The sequence below is a fragment of the Eurytemora carolleeae genome, unplaced genomic scaffold (genome assembly GCF_000591075.1).
Source record: "Eurytemora carolleeae unplaced genomic scaffold, Eaff_2.0 scaffold26, whole genome shotgun sequence".
NCBI lineage: Eukaryota > Metazoa > Arthropoda > Copepoda > Calanoida > Temoridae > Eurytemora > Eurytemora carolleeae.
In genome coordinates this window covers 236,629-253,219 of record NW_019396043.1, presented here as the reverse complement: position 1 = coordinate 253,219, position 16,591 = coordinate 236,629, and the positions used below count along the sequence as shown (strand labels likewise).

At 30.0% G+C, this 16,591-nt stretch overlaps 2 protein-coding genes across 3 annotated transcripts in view; one reads left to right on the top strand and one right to left on the bottom strand.

Annotated features, from left to right (window-relative positions):
* LOC111701440 (serpin B4) overlaps positions 1–8,240 on the bottom strand; it is a 17,480-nt gene extending 9,240 nt beyond the window's left edge. Inside the window, exons 1-9 of one of the 2 annotated variants that reach the window (XM_023472735.1) lie at positions 8,158–8,240; positions 6,851–6,948; positions 5,940–5,996; positions 4,927–4,992; positions 3,352–3,418; positions 3,177–3,225; positions 2,431–2,597; positions 2,257–2,366; positions 560–681 (exon numbers count right to left, since the gene is read on the bottom strand). In XM_023472735.1, coding sequence (XP_023328503.1) covers positions 560–681; positions 2,257–2,366; positions 2,431–2,597; positions 3,177–3,225; positions 3,352–3,418; positions 4,927–4,992; positions 5,940–5,996; positions 6,851–6,948; positions 8,158–8,182 — 761 coding nt within the window. In that variant the 5' untranslated portion in view covers positions 8,183–8,240. Of the gene's footprint in view, positions 1–559; positions 682–2,256; positions 2,367–2,430; positions 2,598–3,176; positions 3,226–3,351; positions 3,419–4,926; positions 4,993–5,939; positions 5,997–6,850; positions 6,992–8,157 lie in introns of those variants that run through there. The other variant, XM_023472727.1, reaches the window with a different exon arrangement.
* The window catches only part of LOC111701429 (uncharacterized), a gene marked incomplete in the record, with an annotated part of 99,631 nt that overhangs the window by 52,064 nt on the left and 30,976 nt on the right, over positions 1–16,591 (top strand).

Sequence of the window (16,591 nt, the reverse complement as noted above, 5' to 3'; positions counted from 1 at the left end):
GGGGGGGGGGTGCAAATTCGTCATTGCACCCCTCTTTCAGAAGAAAGGGGGGTGCACCTGCACCCTTGCACCCCCCCCCCCTGGCTACGGGCCTGAATGATGGGTTTCTTTGTTATTCATGACCTATACATCAAGTATAATAATTTTTAGATAGATTGATAGATTCATTGTCATTAGGTAAGACTATAAAAGAGAAGTCGAAATTTGTATTTGAATGCTTTCACAAAGATTCAGCCTGCTTATAAACTCATAATTTTTTAAGATAGAGTCGATTTTGAAGTGTCGCAACGCCTTGGGCTTAGATTTTACCGCTCTAACTAACTTATGCTTTTCAGTAGCCTTTTACATGTACATTTTAGCACTTTAAAGCACTTGTTGCTAGATTTGGTTTTAAAAAAGCAATTGGCAAAATTCTCATCGATTTTTGCTTGAGAGCGTGAGACCTTTAAATCACAGAAGTAGTAGATATAGGTCTTTTAGTGGAATCTAGAGATATTATCTTTAACATATCTACATATACATATACATATAGTAGACGATATAATGTATATATATATACCTATTCATGATTCTCATAGTAGATATAGGTCTTCTAGTGAAGTCTAGAGGAATTATCTCGACCAAATCTCCATAATAGAATTTTAATTCATCTTTATATCTTTGCTCCAACGGAAAATTTACCTTAAAAATTAAGAAATTGAAAAAACGTATGTATAAAAAATCTTTAATTTCTCTAAAAGATAGCTTCTGAATTTTGGATTTTTGTTCCGAATTGTTTTTATTCTTATTATGAACACTTAACACAAACTACTTTTGAATATTTTAAATTTGATGCAATTTTAAGACTTGCTTAAAGGGAGTGTTAAAACATAAAAGTTGGAAAACATTAGTAATTATGTATATAAAAAATATATCAACATTATTCCTTATTTTTTAAAACAAGAATTCAAATTTAAACATGAATAATCATCAATGCCTTAATCATATATGAAAAATAATGATTTTTTTCAAATTTTCCGCAAACTAGTTTCCGATTCATACGCGTAGAAGCAATTATTTTGAAAAACTCTAAGTAGGTTCACTATGATGTTAAATTCATTTTACGAATAACAATTTGTGTAAGAAAACTTTTAAACATATATGAAGAAAACTTGATAACATATACGAAGAAACCTTGTTAACATATATGAAGAAAACTTGATAACATATATGAAGAAAACTTGTTAACGTATATGAAAAAAACTTGTTAACATATTTGAAGAAAACTTGTTACCATATATGAAGAAACCTTGTTAACATATATGAAGAAAACGTATTAACATATTGAAGAAAACTTGTTAACATATGTGAAGAAAACTTATTAACATATATGAAGAAAACTTGATGACATATATGAAGAAAACTTGTTAACATATACGAAGAAACCTTGTTAACATATATGAAGAAAACTTATTAACATATATGAAGAAAACTTGTTAACATATATGAAGAAAACTTGTTAACATATATGAAGAAAACTTGTTAACATATATAAAGAAAACTTGATAACATATATGAAGAAAACTTGATAACATATATGAAAAAAACTTGATAACATATATGAAGAAAACTTGATAACATATATGAAGAAAAACGTATATTTTCACAACTGGTTGGATTAAGCGTATGCTACAAACTCTGATTTTCTAATCCCTATATCTTTGCAACCCAACGTCGTAGACCTTAGAATTCTGTTAAATCAAATAATTTTAAGTTTGAAATATCAAAGCTTTACACCATCAGGTTGAAAATTATATAGGGATTAGAATATTTTAGTTTGTGGCAAATTACTTTTGTGACAGTTATTACTTCATATTTTAATTTGAGACATAAAGTAAGAAAATTGATTACATATTGGCAGTGTCTTAACTTAAATGTAATGTGTAAGAACATACAGAATTTGACCTAAAAACCGAAGATTTCTTTGTGGACATTTAAAAATAAAATTAAAAATTAATTCTCGCCTCAAACTCTTGTTTTCCAATCCTTAACTCACAACCTGGTGTTTTTAATCTCTGATGTTTCATATTCAAAATACAACAATTACAGTTTGAAAAATCACAGGTTTGTACCATCACACTCTAAAAAAATTTAAATTTTTATCTAATAAAATTTGTTGCCAGTGCTCAACAAATTATGTTGGATGAAAATTTCAAATTTTTTAGAGTGCAGTTTACAAAAATATAGAAAATTAAATCCTTTAATTTAAATCCGTACCTGTGAAAACAGTGCATTAGAGGTAGAAATAGTGACACCGATATCCTCGTTCATAGATTTTATAATCTGCTGGAACTGAGAGTGAACTAGACCCGTGTACCGGGGATAGCCTAAATGTGCAAAACTGTGCTAATAACCATAACATCACCATAACATCACATAGTATATATATACCTAAAGTTGATATCATCTCTTGCTGAATTTCTCCTGTAGTCCCCAAGAGTAGGATATTGAGAGCAGTTAGTATAGATATAGGAGAGAATAGAGAGTTCCCAGTTGAACCTTCGTAGAGTCTACTCCGTATTAAAGATTTAGTCAAGTTCCATACTGCATCGGAACCTCTGAAAAATAACATAATTTAATAATTCTAGTTTGGAATAGAAAGCTATTTTATGTTGTTACAAATCGAATACTATTAAATGAAAATTAAATAGGTCTTTGTTGGCATACCTCACAATGTTGTGTTTTGTTTTCATCGAATATTGAAAATTACATATAACTTGAATCTAACTATCGTCTTTCTATTCTACAGTTTTATGGGTTCCATCAAGTATAGGTATAGACGGCCAGTTTTGTTGCTAATACCCATTTAGGGGTTAAGTTTTACAACTTTTGAAGAAATGCTCCAATTTTTAGCATGAAACATCAAATTTATGAATTTAGTCTACTTTTAAAGGTTTTGTATTTTGTATCCAAAGGATCCTGAAATATCCCTGAATACAGATGTTTGCTGATTGGAACTGTACAGTATTGTACAAATTAGAACCTGCTGTAAAAAATTTTGCATGATCCAGCTTTCTATTGATCTCTCTTAAGTCTGGACACGGAGATCTGTTTAATTTCTACAGGGGAGGGGAGAAATTGAGAATGGGGAGTCAAGGGGAGGGGAATGAACACCTTTTTGTTTACATATCCATTACCTAAATGGAGTAGAGGGTAGCGGAGTGGGTTCGCCGAAGGAATTCCGTCCTGTTCAGAAACAAATAAATTGTATTTACTAGAAAATAAGACTTATTTTGAATTCCAAAAAAGGGAAAAAAATTTTAAATTAAATAGAATGTTTTTGTCATACATAGAATGGTTTCATTTGTTTTCCTTGAATGAAGTCATTTGAGCTAAATCTAATCTCAAGCTCTGTAAAATTAGATATTCTCATAACTTCCTAAAATAAATATAATTAGTACATATTTATACTAAAGGAATTGAGTTTTTGCCACAAACTAAAATCTTCTGATTCCAATATCTTTTCACCCTTATGGTGCAAACCTTTGATATTTCAAACTTAGATTATTTTATCTATAAGTATTAATAGTTTGAAATATCTAAGGTCTACGGCATTGGGTTACAAAGATATAGAGATTAGAAAATCAGAGTGTGTGGCAAAAACTCAACTCCTTTAAGGAAAAATTAGTAAAAATATTGTCAATATTGATTACTATAGGTTTCCAGGTGTTCATATACTTTGAAATAATAACTATAAAAAATATCGCAGACTTTGGTTTATAGCGGCGGATTTTCCATTTACTTTTAGCAAACATTTTATACACTGACCAGCCAATAACCTTCCCTTGGGTGACCACAAAAATTTTTTTTAGTCATTTAGACGCTGGATATAAAGAAATAAAAAATGCCCCATCAAAAACATATTTATATAAATACGTAGATGATTTTACAATCAAAAGCATTGTTTTTCTGCTCTGGAGTATTTCTTATTAAAAAGAATTTTGACTGAGTTCTCTTTTTTTGGAAAAAAGCAATGGCCTAATATTTCAAACTTATGGATTAAATGTGAAAAGAAAAGATTAAACGATATTATTTCTTTACAGAAACATCTAAACAATAATGTTATTGAATAAAAATAGAAATATTCTTTTGGAAATTATATAAGTCTAATAAAAATTGAAAATCAATTTTTAGAAAAGATAAAATTAATTGTGAGATGATTTAGCTGAATTCTTTATATGATTCGATTTCTTTTCTCCTCAACAGAATGATATTATAAAATTTTCTAATATTTTAACATCAAAAAAGAAAACTACACGTTTTTCATCATAAATTCAGTTTTTGAAAACTAGATGAAAACTGGATGAAAACTAGATGAAAACCAGATGAAGATAATGAAAATTAATGAAAACTAATAAAAAATAATAGAAACTTATGAAAACTATTAAACTAATAAAAAACTAGATGGAATTAATGAAATCTAGAAAAAAATTAGATAAAAACTAGATGAAAACTAGATAAAAACTAGATGAAAACCAGATGAAAACTAATGAGAATTAAAAAAAATAATCAAAACTAATTCAAACTATTAAAACTAATAAAATACTAGATGAAACTAATGAAAACTAATAAATGATAAATAAAAACTAGATGAAAACTAGATGAAAACTAGATAAAACTAGATGAAAACTAGATAAAAACTAGATGAAAACTAGATAAAAACTAGATGAAAACTAGATAAAAACTAGATGAAAACTAGATAAAAAAAATGGATAAAAACTAGATAAAACTAGATAAAAACTAGATAAAACTAGATGAAAACTAGATAAAAACTAGATAAAAACGAGATAAAAACTAGATGAAAACTAGATAAACTAGATAAAAACTAGATAAAAACTAGATAAAAACTAGATAAAAACTAGATGAAAACTAGATGAAAACTGTAACCTCCATAAGCGGATCAATCTGTACTAAAGGAGGAGGACTGCGTACACGTTCTCTCTGTATAACAACCTAGTTAAAAAAGAATTATGTGCTAAACATAAATAGAGGAATTTGTCACCAATTTGACATAAATCCCATCTAGGGATTTCTAACAAGTTTCCATCAGGCTAAATTGTAAATATAAATTTTCCTACACAACTATGTAAAGCTTGCTTTTCAAATATTTTTGTTGTTTTTGATAATTTGCGATTTTCCTTATAAAGAAATTGATTTCTTTAAATTTGTTTAAATTCTTAATTGTTAAAGTATTGATTTTTAGATTTCAAACTTAGAATATTTGACCAGAGGCCCAATTTAAAGAATTTGAGCCGCGGCTTAAATTTAAGCCACGGCTCAAATATGGTTGGTTCCACTTAAAATCAACGTTCGTTGTTTCAATTGAAACCGGTTTTTGAGGGATTTAAGACGCGGCTCAAATTCATTGAATCCGGGCACAGAACAGAATTCTTAGTTTAAAATATCAAAGGTCGACGAATTTTGGTTGCAAAAATATAGGGATTAAAAAAACAGATATTTAAATTTTCTTTTCCAAATTTGAAATTTCATTGACGGTGACTTCGGGATAAAAAAAATAAGTAATATTTACGTTTGAATTGAAGTGACAACTTAACATCTTATTTTTATGATATTCTTGCAATTAATTTTGTAATTTTTTGCTTAAATTAGTATATCTTTTCATCTGTTTTTACTAGAGAAGAAATATTTTCTGTTACTACGTGCAAAACAATGTTTTTGGAAGGAAAACGTACAAACTTAAAAACAGACTCTTAGAGGGTTTCAGTAAATTTTTCAAAACAAAAATATTTTTACATTTTCGAATACTGTATTGATTATATACAGTGGCAGCCAGAAACTAGCTGAATAAAGGTCTTTCTTTTAATTTCTAAAATGTGCACTGAACCATTTTTTATACATATAGACGACAACACTTTTTCTGTTTGTACATGTTTATTTACCAATTCTTCTATATCTGAATTATCTAGAAAACTGCCCCTGACACCAACTGACATTTCCTGAATTAGAATATAAATATTTAAACAAGTTCTTACCAATTTAACATACATAAATGTATTTAAAGGAACTGTACGCGGAATTTTAAGGCACCCTCATCAATGCAAAGAGGTGATACCGTTGAAACGTTTAACTGATCATGAATGTGGAGATATTGTTGCTTTTCAAGATTTAACCGTGTTTTATTCTGATAATTCATATATGTTTTCCCGCAAAAGAAATTGCAAGTACTTAACCAGACACTAATTTTAAGAGTACTGTTGTGAATCGGGCATTGCCATCTTTGCAGGGAGAGACATTTGAAATTTCGCTTGCTGTCCCTTTAGTCTAATTTATGAACTTTTTCGATCCTATTCTCTCTTTAATATCTAGAGACTCCTACAGGGTGTCCCAAAAACATGGAAATAATATGAAACTTCAAAAATAATTTGATATATTTCTCCCCTGGTATGTAAACAACATTAAAAGTTAGCCATCAAATATTGAGACAGCCTCGTCACGGGCCTCGTCTTTAAAGTATTGGTTTTACCTCTCTAACTCACTTATACTGTTTTGTAGCCCTAAATATAGATATTTCAAAAATGTTTTTAGCTTAAGTTTTAAAGGAATTGTTGACAAAATACTGTTAAATTTTTATTGAGAGCGTACACATCTATAGTTTCAGTAGAAGTAAATATTTCCATTCAGTGATAGCGCCGATGGAAGAATTCATAACTCTGATTGGATAATAAGAAAGATAGATGTGACCGCCATGCAATTTCTATTGGTTCAGAATAGACATCAAACACATGACTGAACCCTGATTGGATCAGGCGCTAATGGACTCAGCATACAGGAGTGGGGGTAAATTACTTACATTGTTTTCTTCTAATCTTCGTTCTAGCATACTCTGTCTTATCTTCTTCCAATCACTAGGGAAAGTAAACCCATCAACTGCGGTGTAAACCACCAACACTATGAAATTTTGATCATAAACAATCATTTGTTGTTAAATATTTAAATCCTATGTTTATACGTCTTTTCTTGATTAAAACATATGATAAATACAGTAATAACCAGAAAACTATAGAATAGGAAGACGACATTTAAGAAATTTGATGTTAAAAAACAAATAGCTTTACTAAATACTAATATTGTATCAAATCACTTGTTAAGTGAAATGGGCCTGTTTACACTGCACAATTACTGTGCCTCGAGTTCATTGGACTATTTAAAGTTATAACTTGAATCCAAAAGTCGACTTCCTATTCCAGAGTTTTCTGATTATCCCTGTATATGTTATAAACGTCAGGATTAGCCGTGGGAGTTTACGTCAACAACTTACGTCATTAATTTGTTCAACGTAGATAATTTTATTTAAATGGAAATATGAATCTCGAATTTGTCGAAACACGTGCTGAAAGATGCAGGGTAAATAAACATGGGAATTTGGTTATTAGGAGCAAAATGACTACTAAATGTTTTAATCACAATTAATCTTTAAGTCGACACTTGAGATCTTGAAAATGAGATCTGCCTTAAAAGGGAGTGTTTGCGAAAAATGAAATGGGGTATAGGCTTCATGCGATAAAAAAGCGCTTTTGATCGCTACTAATCTTACTTCTATCTGTTGCGTCAATAGGGAAAAAATTGTTAAAGACGTCTCATACCGAATAACTTACCGCCCATACAAATTCAGAAAATTGCAACATACGACTTAGACTGTAAAAAAATCAATTTAATTTCAAACAAATCCTTCAGATATTACAACCTATAGTCATCGATTATCTTTCGCCACATTTGTGTATAGTTTATATTTTATTTATGAGACGTCTTTAACAATTTTCTCCTTATAGACGCAACAGATAGAAGTAAAACTAGTAGCGATCAAAAGCATTTTTTTATCGCATTAAGCCTATACCCCCTTTCATTTTTCGCGAACACTCCCTTTAATCATAAATTGTAAATGATTTTCAATACTCAATAATTGGATCGATGTTTATTATCTAAATTCACAACTAATTGTTGATCTTTTTTGGTTTTGTTTTTAAACAAAATATTTGGTAAATAAAATATATATTTCATTTCATTCAATACACAAATTAGAGTCAAATTCAAACGCACAATAATAGGATTTTTTGAAACGTTTTAATGAAAAAATTATTTTCTTTGATCTAAATATTCCTTGTAAAATTATTGAACTGCTCATAATGAACAGTTTGCTCTTACTGAGACTTTGAATATTAAAAACATATGGACGGGAATCTTTCAGACTCAAGATTCTAGTTTCCAAAGTGTTAATATATAAATATATAAATATATAAATATGAAAATGAGTTCTTAAACATATTAGTCAAGGATAATATATTGAAAGTACACTTGAAAAATATCTGGCGTCTGTCGTCTGTTGTCTGTTGTCTGTTGTCTGTTGTCTGTTGTTTGTTGTCTGTTGTCTATTGTCTGTTGTCTGTTGTCTGTTGTCTGTTGTCTGTTGTCTGTTGTCTGTTGTCTGTTGTCTGTTATCTGTTGTCTGTTGTCTGTTGTCTGGTGTCTATTGTCTGTTGTCTGTTGTCTGTTGTCCGTTGTCTGTTTTCTGTTGTCTGTTGTCTGTTGTCTGTTGTCTGTTGTCTTTTGTCTGTTATCTGTTGTCTGTTGTCTGTTGTCTGTTGTCTGTTGTCTGTTGTCTGTTGTCTGTTGTCTGTTGTCTGTTGTCTGTTGTCTGGTGTCTGGTGTCTGGTGTCTGTTGTCTGTTGTCTGTTGTCCGTTATCTGTTATCTGTTGTCTGTTGTCTGTTGTCTGTTGTCTGGTGTGTATGTTCTAACTATTTTCTTTATTTGATTACTGAAGATATATTGACTTTATTATGTTCCTTTAATAAAGATAAATGGAATTAAGCTATTTTTATCTTTTCTTGTTTTATATTCAAGGTTACCCATAAAGGATGCTACTTCAGAGACCACTGTATTGAACCTATATCTGATAATTTATATTTATAATTCCCTTGTTATTATCAAATCATGTAAAGCCATTAAAATACTTTATTTAAATCTTTTTAATAAAATTTCCCTCAGCTTCAAAGCGAGTATTGACTTCTTAAAACTGAGAAAGTTGTCACTGAAAACCCAGATGTTTCACGCAAGAACGAGCAGTATTTTGCCAATACACTTCTTTTAAACTCAATGACCTTTAATTAAGTTTATTCCAAAGAGGAGTAAAAGTTGTCAGCTCTCCCGCAAACATCTGTCAGATCTGACGCAAACATCTCTCAGATCTCCCGCAAACATCTATCAGATCTTTGCTAATTTCTTCTTAAAAGCTAAAGATAAAAACAAGTGCTGTAAACTTTTAAATGTAGATGTCTAGGGCTACTCTAAAGTATAAGTGAGTTTATAGTTAGACACGTTCTTGAAAAGAGATGCACAATTGTATCGCTGTCTGTCGCATAAGTATTTTTTCTATTTTATTTGTGGATTTCCAAATTTTTAAGAAATACGAAATGTTTAAAAGCAACAGATTTTAAATTCTGACTGACCAAAAACGTTCCAAGTGAGTTACAAGAACAGAAGAGCAAGCCTAATATATAAATAGATCAAAGCTGAATTATTAATGCATAAACAGGGTGAGTCGAAAAAAAGTGTGATTTGCGGCGCCTGGTGCAAATTTTCAAATTTTCAAAAAATATTGAAAAAAATCACCATACAGGAAAGTTGCACAAAAAAGGTACACTTTTGCACCAGGCGCCTCAAATCACACTTTTTTGACTCACCCTGTAAATATTCGTGTATACAGTGAGGTGTTTAGCTATTAATACTTTATAAAGAAAAGAACCATTAATAAGTCTATTAATAATCCCAATATTAATCACAAGTATAAAAACATGAAAGAATTCTATAGCCTGTTTAATTTATAGAAAAAGAAGGATGCTAAAAATGCATTTTAAGATTACTTGAAAATAGTTTAAAGGAACCTTACGAAAAGTACATTGGTTGGAAAGGAATTGAGTCTTTGCCACAAACGCCGATTTTCTAGTCCCTTTATCTTTTCAATCCAATATCGCAGACCTTATATATATAGTATACATCAAACTATGATTTCTGTTAGATCAAATTATCTAAGTGTGAAATATCAAAGTTATACGCCATCAGGTTGCAAAGATATAGGGATTAGAAAATTTGAGTTTGTTGCGAAAGCTCAATTCCTTTGGAACCTAATATGCAACCTAAAAATTGTAAAACTTTAAGATATATCCATATCATACGATTTGATCTAGTAACATTGATTGTTTGAAACATCTAAGGTCTACGACATTGGGTTACAGAGATGTAGTGACAAGAAAAATAGAGATTGTGGCAATTACTTCAGGGGAAATTAGTTCCAAACCTAACACTTGGCCCATTTATAACATTGACTATTATAAATGAGCCAAATTTGCAAAGTTATCTTTTTCAAGAGTATATATTTTTAAATCACAACCAAATTTAACAAAACTACACCATACATTTATAAAAAAATGACTGAAAATACTTATTGAAACAAAAAATGTCCACTTTAAACTAAAAAAAGGTGTGAGAGTTATTTTTTGATGATATTGGTTTTCATTTTAGAACATATCCCTATTTTGAAACAATTACAGCATTTCAGCTCATGTTACGTTTTCGGAACATTTCTTGGTTTTGAGACAATTACCGGAATTCATCAGTGTCAGTTTTCAAGTATTTACGCACTTATGAAACAAAACAAGATTTTAGCATTGAGAAATCAAAATTTAATATTATTTTGTTCTTATAATATGGATTTAACTAGAAATCCGGAATATTGTTATTGAGTTTTTTTTTCTGAATTGAGGATTATACTCAAAAACGGGGAAGTGGGTTTTGTCTCGAAAACGCGACAATGTTTCAAATTCAGGATATGTTTGAAAAGGGAAAACCTGACATGGTCTTGAAAACGGTCAAGAGTTTTAATATAAAAATAACTCTTTTTATAATGTTGATTTAAAAAAATTTAATTTAAATTCGGAATTGTTGTTCTCGTCATGATTAATAAAATGTTGGTTATAGTTTTAATTATCGACTTTTACTCTGGATATGGTTGGGATCCTAAAAACCCAGTATTTTGATTTGTGCACATTTTAACACTCAGTGTTAGAAATGGGCCAAGTTTTAGTTTTGGAACTAATGTCCCCTGTACTTAATTCGAATTGAATTTGAAGATGTCAATTTTTTTTAATACTCTAAGTGCAGCTTTGTTGTTTTAATGGTTTGTTATTGTCATTTAGGGGGGAAAAGTGCCAGGCAACGATAAGGATTGAGAGAGAGAAAACAGAGAGAAAACCTAAGAGAGAGAGAGAGAGAGAGCGCTAGGAGAATGTTAGTAGTGAAACACCATACGAGTATTCAAGTATAGAATATCAAGAAAGAAACACCAATTTGTTTACAAAAAAAATACGCAATTTATGGATGGAAAATATACAAAATCTAGGCTAAACAGCGCTGAATTGGTTTACTTTCCTGTCATAAACTTCAGTATATTTTTATTGTAAATATATTTTGGAGTTTCTGTCATATCTTCTTCTTCTTGTATATAAATACCGCTCTCAATATCTTCGGTATATTTATAAATATAATAAGAATAAATACTGTCAGGCACAAACTGGGCATTATGCAAATCTGTCTGTCTCGTCTGTCCGTTTGTATCCAATCAACGTCATAACGGCTTCGAATGAGCCCAGGGACCTAAGGAATGTTAAAATTGAAAAGTTCAACCGGAAGAAAATATTGACTTTTTGAAAATGCGCCAATATAAATAGGAAGATGCGCAAACATTTGAGAATGATTTAAAATGGCAACTTTCAGAGAAAGTATTAGAAGTTGAAATGGTAGATAAGGCGCAAAATCAATCAGTTACTTTATATTTAATCTTACTGTTTAATGTTCATGGTGTGAACATAATATATTTACTTTAAAATGGTTTATTTAAACATTGGTATAATTATACTGCAATATAGCTGTTTAATTATGTATGTATAATTATGTGTAATGATACAGTCAGACCCAAAAAACTGCGGAATGGGGAAGACGACTATCATGATTTAAAATAATTTATATAATTAATAGTTCACATCACTACACTGCTACTCGAAAAAATATGCTATATTATATAAAACCACCAAAAATATACATAAGATTGTTTTAATGTCCTCTTTCTTGCACGAATTTCTTTGTCTCAGTGTAAAAAAGAATAACGTAATCATATATGACTATATAGTATATCACTGTGTCTGTAAAATGTTTATAAATACAAAGTATTCAGATTATTTCTTTTAGTCGTGTTCTGTAATTGTTTTCTTTATTAATAAAAACTTGGTATTTTTATCAAAGAATTGAGTTTTTTTCTCAGAAGAATTTTTATTGAGCTAAAAAGACCAAAATGAAAGATATAAGGTTACAATTTTACAATCATAGGACATGACCCTTTAATGATTACTAAAATATTGTGATTATTTATATCTGAATGTAAATTTGTGCAGTAAGTTTTTTTATTTAAAGGGACTCTCCTTGCAATTATGGCAATGCCCGATTTACAACGGTACCCTTAAAAACTTTGTCTGATCAAGTATGAATTAGATATTAAGATGAATGACGTAATATTACCTTGGTAATTTTAAAGTGAAATCTCAAGTTTAAAAGTTTTATTTGTTAATATATAATTTGTTTCTCTAAACTATAAGTATAAAAGTTTAGGTCTTACGTTGGAATATTGTAAAGTGATAACCTTTAACACTAAGAAAATAGACACTAAGAGTACATTTGAATTTCCGAGCCGGGTCAACCTTTCCGGTCCCAGTTTGTACTGTACCTAGCTTTATGGACAGGACTAACTGGTACAACAAGGTTGACGCGGTCAGACTTTATGCTTCATATAGGTTGAATTTACTTTAAATTAAAAGGGCAGCGGTGCGTGGGAGTAAGTCCAATTTATGCAACATTACTGATGCGATTTTGTGACCTCATAGCTCCTCTAATTATGATTTTGCGCCAATTATGAGAAAGTTATTTTATCTGTCACATAGTAGAAATATTCAAAACGTTTTTGTGCGTTTCAATTGATCTTCTATAAAAAAGTTATGTTTTAAACATTTATCAAAAAAGAAGATGTTTTATATTAAAAGAAGGCGTTTGTATCCTAAAATAAGTAGGTTAAATCCTAAAGGCAGTTGTTTGAATCATAAAAGAAGTCATTTGGAGATAAAAAATTGTTTTGTGTTCTGAAAGAAGTTGTTTGTATCCTAAAAGTAGTTGTTTGTATCCTAAAGAGATGTTGTTTGTATCCTAAAGAGAAGTTGTTTGTATCCTAAAAGAAGTTGTTTGTCCTAAAAGAAGTTGTTTGTCCTAAAAGAAGTTGTTTGTATCCTAAAAGTAGTTGTTTGTATCCTAAAAGTGGTTGATTGTATCCTAAAATTAGTTGTTTGTATCCTAAAAGAAGTTGTGTGTATCCTAAAAATGGTAGTTTGTATCCTAAAATTAGTTATTTGTATCCTTAAATTAGTTGTTTGTATCCTAAAAGAAGTTGTTTGTGTCCTAAAAGTAGTTGTTTGTATTTTAAAAGTGGTTGTTTTTACCCTAAAAGAAGTTGTTTGTATCCTAAAAGAAGTTGCTTGTATCCTAAAAGTAGTTGTTTGTATCCTAAAAGTAGTTTTTGTATCCTAAAAGAAGTTGTTTTTATCCTAAAAGTAGTTGTTTGTATCCTAAAATTAGTTGTTTGTATCCTAAAAGAAGTTGTTTGTATCCTAAAAGTGGTTGTTTGTATCCTAAAATTAGTTGTTTGTATCCTAAAATTAGTTGTCTTTATCCTAAAAGTAGTTGTTTGTATCCTTAAAGTAGTTGTTTGTATCCTAAAAGTTGTTGTTTGTATTCTAAAAGTAGTTGTTTGTATCCTAAAAGTAGGTGTTTGTATCCTAAAAGAAGGTGTTGTATCCTAAAGAGAAGCTGTTTGTATCCTAAAAGAAGTTGTTTGTATCCTAAAATTAGTTGTTTGTATCCTGAAAGAAGTTGTTTGTATCCTAAAAGAAGTTGTTTGTATCCTAAAAGAAGTTATTTGTATCCTAAAAGAAGGTGCTTGTATCCTTAAAGAATGTGTTTGTATCCTAAAAGAAGGTGTTTGTATCCTAAAAGAAGGTGTTTGTATCCTAAAAAAGGTGTTTGTATCCGTAAAGAAGGTGTTTGTATCCAAATAGAAGGTGTTTGTATCCTAAAAGAAGGTGTTTGTATCCATAAAGAAAGTGTTTGTATCCTAAAAGAAGGTGTTTTTATCCTAAAAAAGGTGTTTGTATCCGTAAAGAAAGTGTTTGTATCCTAAAAGATGTTTTTTTTGTGTCCTAGAAGAAATATAATTAAATTGTCAACCAATTATTGGACCACAGGAAATAGATACAATTTACTCAAGGTAAATAATATGTTTGTAGATACGAGATACACATCCTTCCTACTTCTTATTTGATAGATATATAACATTGTTAAAATAAATTCGAAATATAAGGAAGACGATTTCACCGACTCAAATGCCGATGTTAATTCTCTAGATGTGTGTGTACACAGGATCCATTTCCTCCATGAATCACACCACACATGTAACCTTAGCTCCTCACCTCTCTACACCTCCCGGTATTCAGTCAGCTATAAACACTTAAGACATTCACAACTCCATCTCAACCCTGGCTCCTTCATGATGATGATGCAGATACTCAGCGCAACGCACCTGTTGATCTGCCCCACCAACATGAAGCTCTACATCACCCCCCATGACTCTTTCAGGCTGATGATGCAGATCCTGAACTAACAGTAGGCGTGCTTATACCTCTGATCTCCCTATTAACTTCTTGAGAAGCTTACTTAAGAAACTTGTGCACGGCTCTGACCGAAGTTTCCGCTATCTCGAGTTGCATTGCCTTAGTTCCATTGATAAGCCCTGTCGTCCCAGTTCCCAGATCTGCTCCACCAACTTGAAGCCCTACAACACTTCCATGAAGCGCCATCTAAATATCCATCATTAATTCCTTTGTTAATTTCTAAATCAACCAATTTTAACTCCGCTTTAAATGCAAATATTTCAAAACTTTCGTTTTATTAAATAAATGTTAGAAATATCCATTTAGATCTCTTTTATTTTATTATAGTGACTTTTAAAGTCAACAAACATGTTTTAATTCCGTTTCAGATATTAATTCTGTTATGATTTTAAAGTAATAGAAAAAAGAAATAAATCGAAAGGGGAATTTTATTTCAATCTCTTAGAACTAAAGTAACGACAAAAGTCAACTTTTTTGCGCAAACTTGCTTTCTGTTAGCGTGTGCAACGGAATTGCGTAGCTTTGCACATAAATAGACTTTGCAAAACTGGGCCAAAATTTGCAGAATTGTGGGAGATAAAAAAGGAGCGCGCAATTTATGTTAGCGGAATTTTCCGCAAATTGTGGAACGAGTTAAAGAATAAATTTAAAACGTACTTCCCCCATAGTACAATCTTTACAAGGTGTATTTCTTTATATAAATGGTATACACATATATTTATGCTGTATTGAATCAGCAATTAGTGTGTTTTCATTTATAATATATAATTCAGGGATACATTCTATACTTGATCAGCTTTCATTAAATTATATTTCTTCATCCCATCAGACACTAAACCACATTGATCTAAATGATGTTGCAAGCTCTTACACCAAAATCGATGAAAATTTTTCAATTACTTTTTTTAACCTAAAGCTAACAGCAAGTGCTTTAAAATCAAAGCACAAGAATATTGCAACACTACTTATAATAGAAGCCTGGATCTATGGTACCACTCTGATATTTAGCCATGTAACGGTTTTCCTAATTTGTTGAAGCAGTTTTCAGTCCCAATTCAGTTGATTTAAGGTTCTAATAGGATCTTTAAAATAATAGATTTGTATCTTGTTCATGTGTATACTACTATAACATAGCTGTTTAAACTTGTATAATTTAGGTTCGGTATAATTTTTTGCTGATATTAAAGTAATAAAAAAAATAAACAAATCATTTGAATAAATTAGTATTGAAATTAACGATTTTTCTGAGTATAAGATTATTAAAAATTATTGAAAATTGTTATTAAACAGGGTATCTTAAAACATTTTCAATTTACTAAAGGAGTTTTCTAAAAATGCATAGTCCTTTAATTAAACAGATTTACCGTTCAAAACTCGTGAGCTTCCTCTTTAACATTGGAGATCTTCTTTAGAAAACTTACAACAAAGTTTGGATACAACTTGAAAGGAAATTAAAAGTTGAAATAGCTAACTTGTTAGATAAAACTATATACCTTACATACAAAATGGAGTGTCGAAAAAATATATTTAGATATATATTCAACAGATGATTTGAGTTTTTATTGTATCTTGTATATATATTGTATTTGTATGTATTATATTATGTTATAAGGATCTATTTACACACAAAAACATACATACATATATAAATGGTGTAGTTTAAATTTGTTTTGATATTTCGGATATATAGTTTTACAAAGAAAAAATATGAAAAATTATGCACAAATACTCATTACGTAACATATTTATCATTTCAGTTATTACTAATCA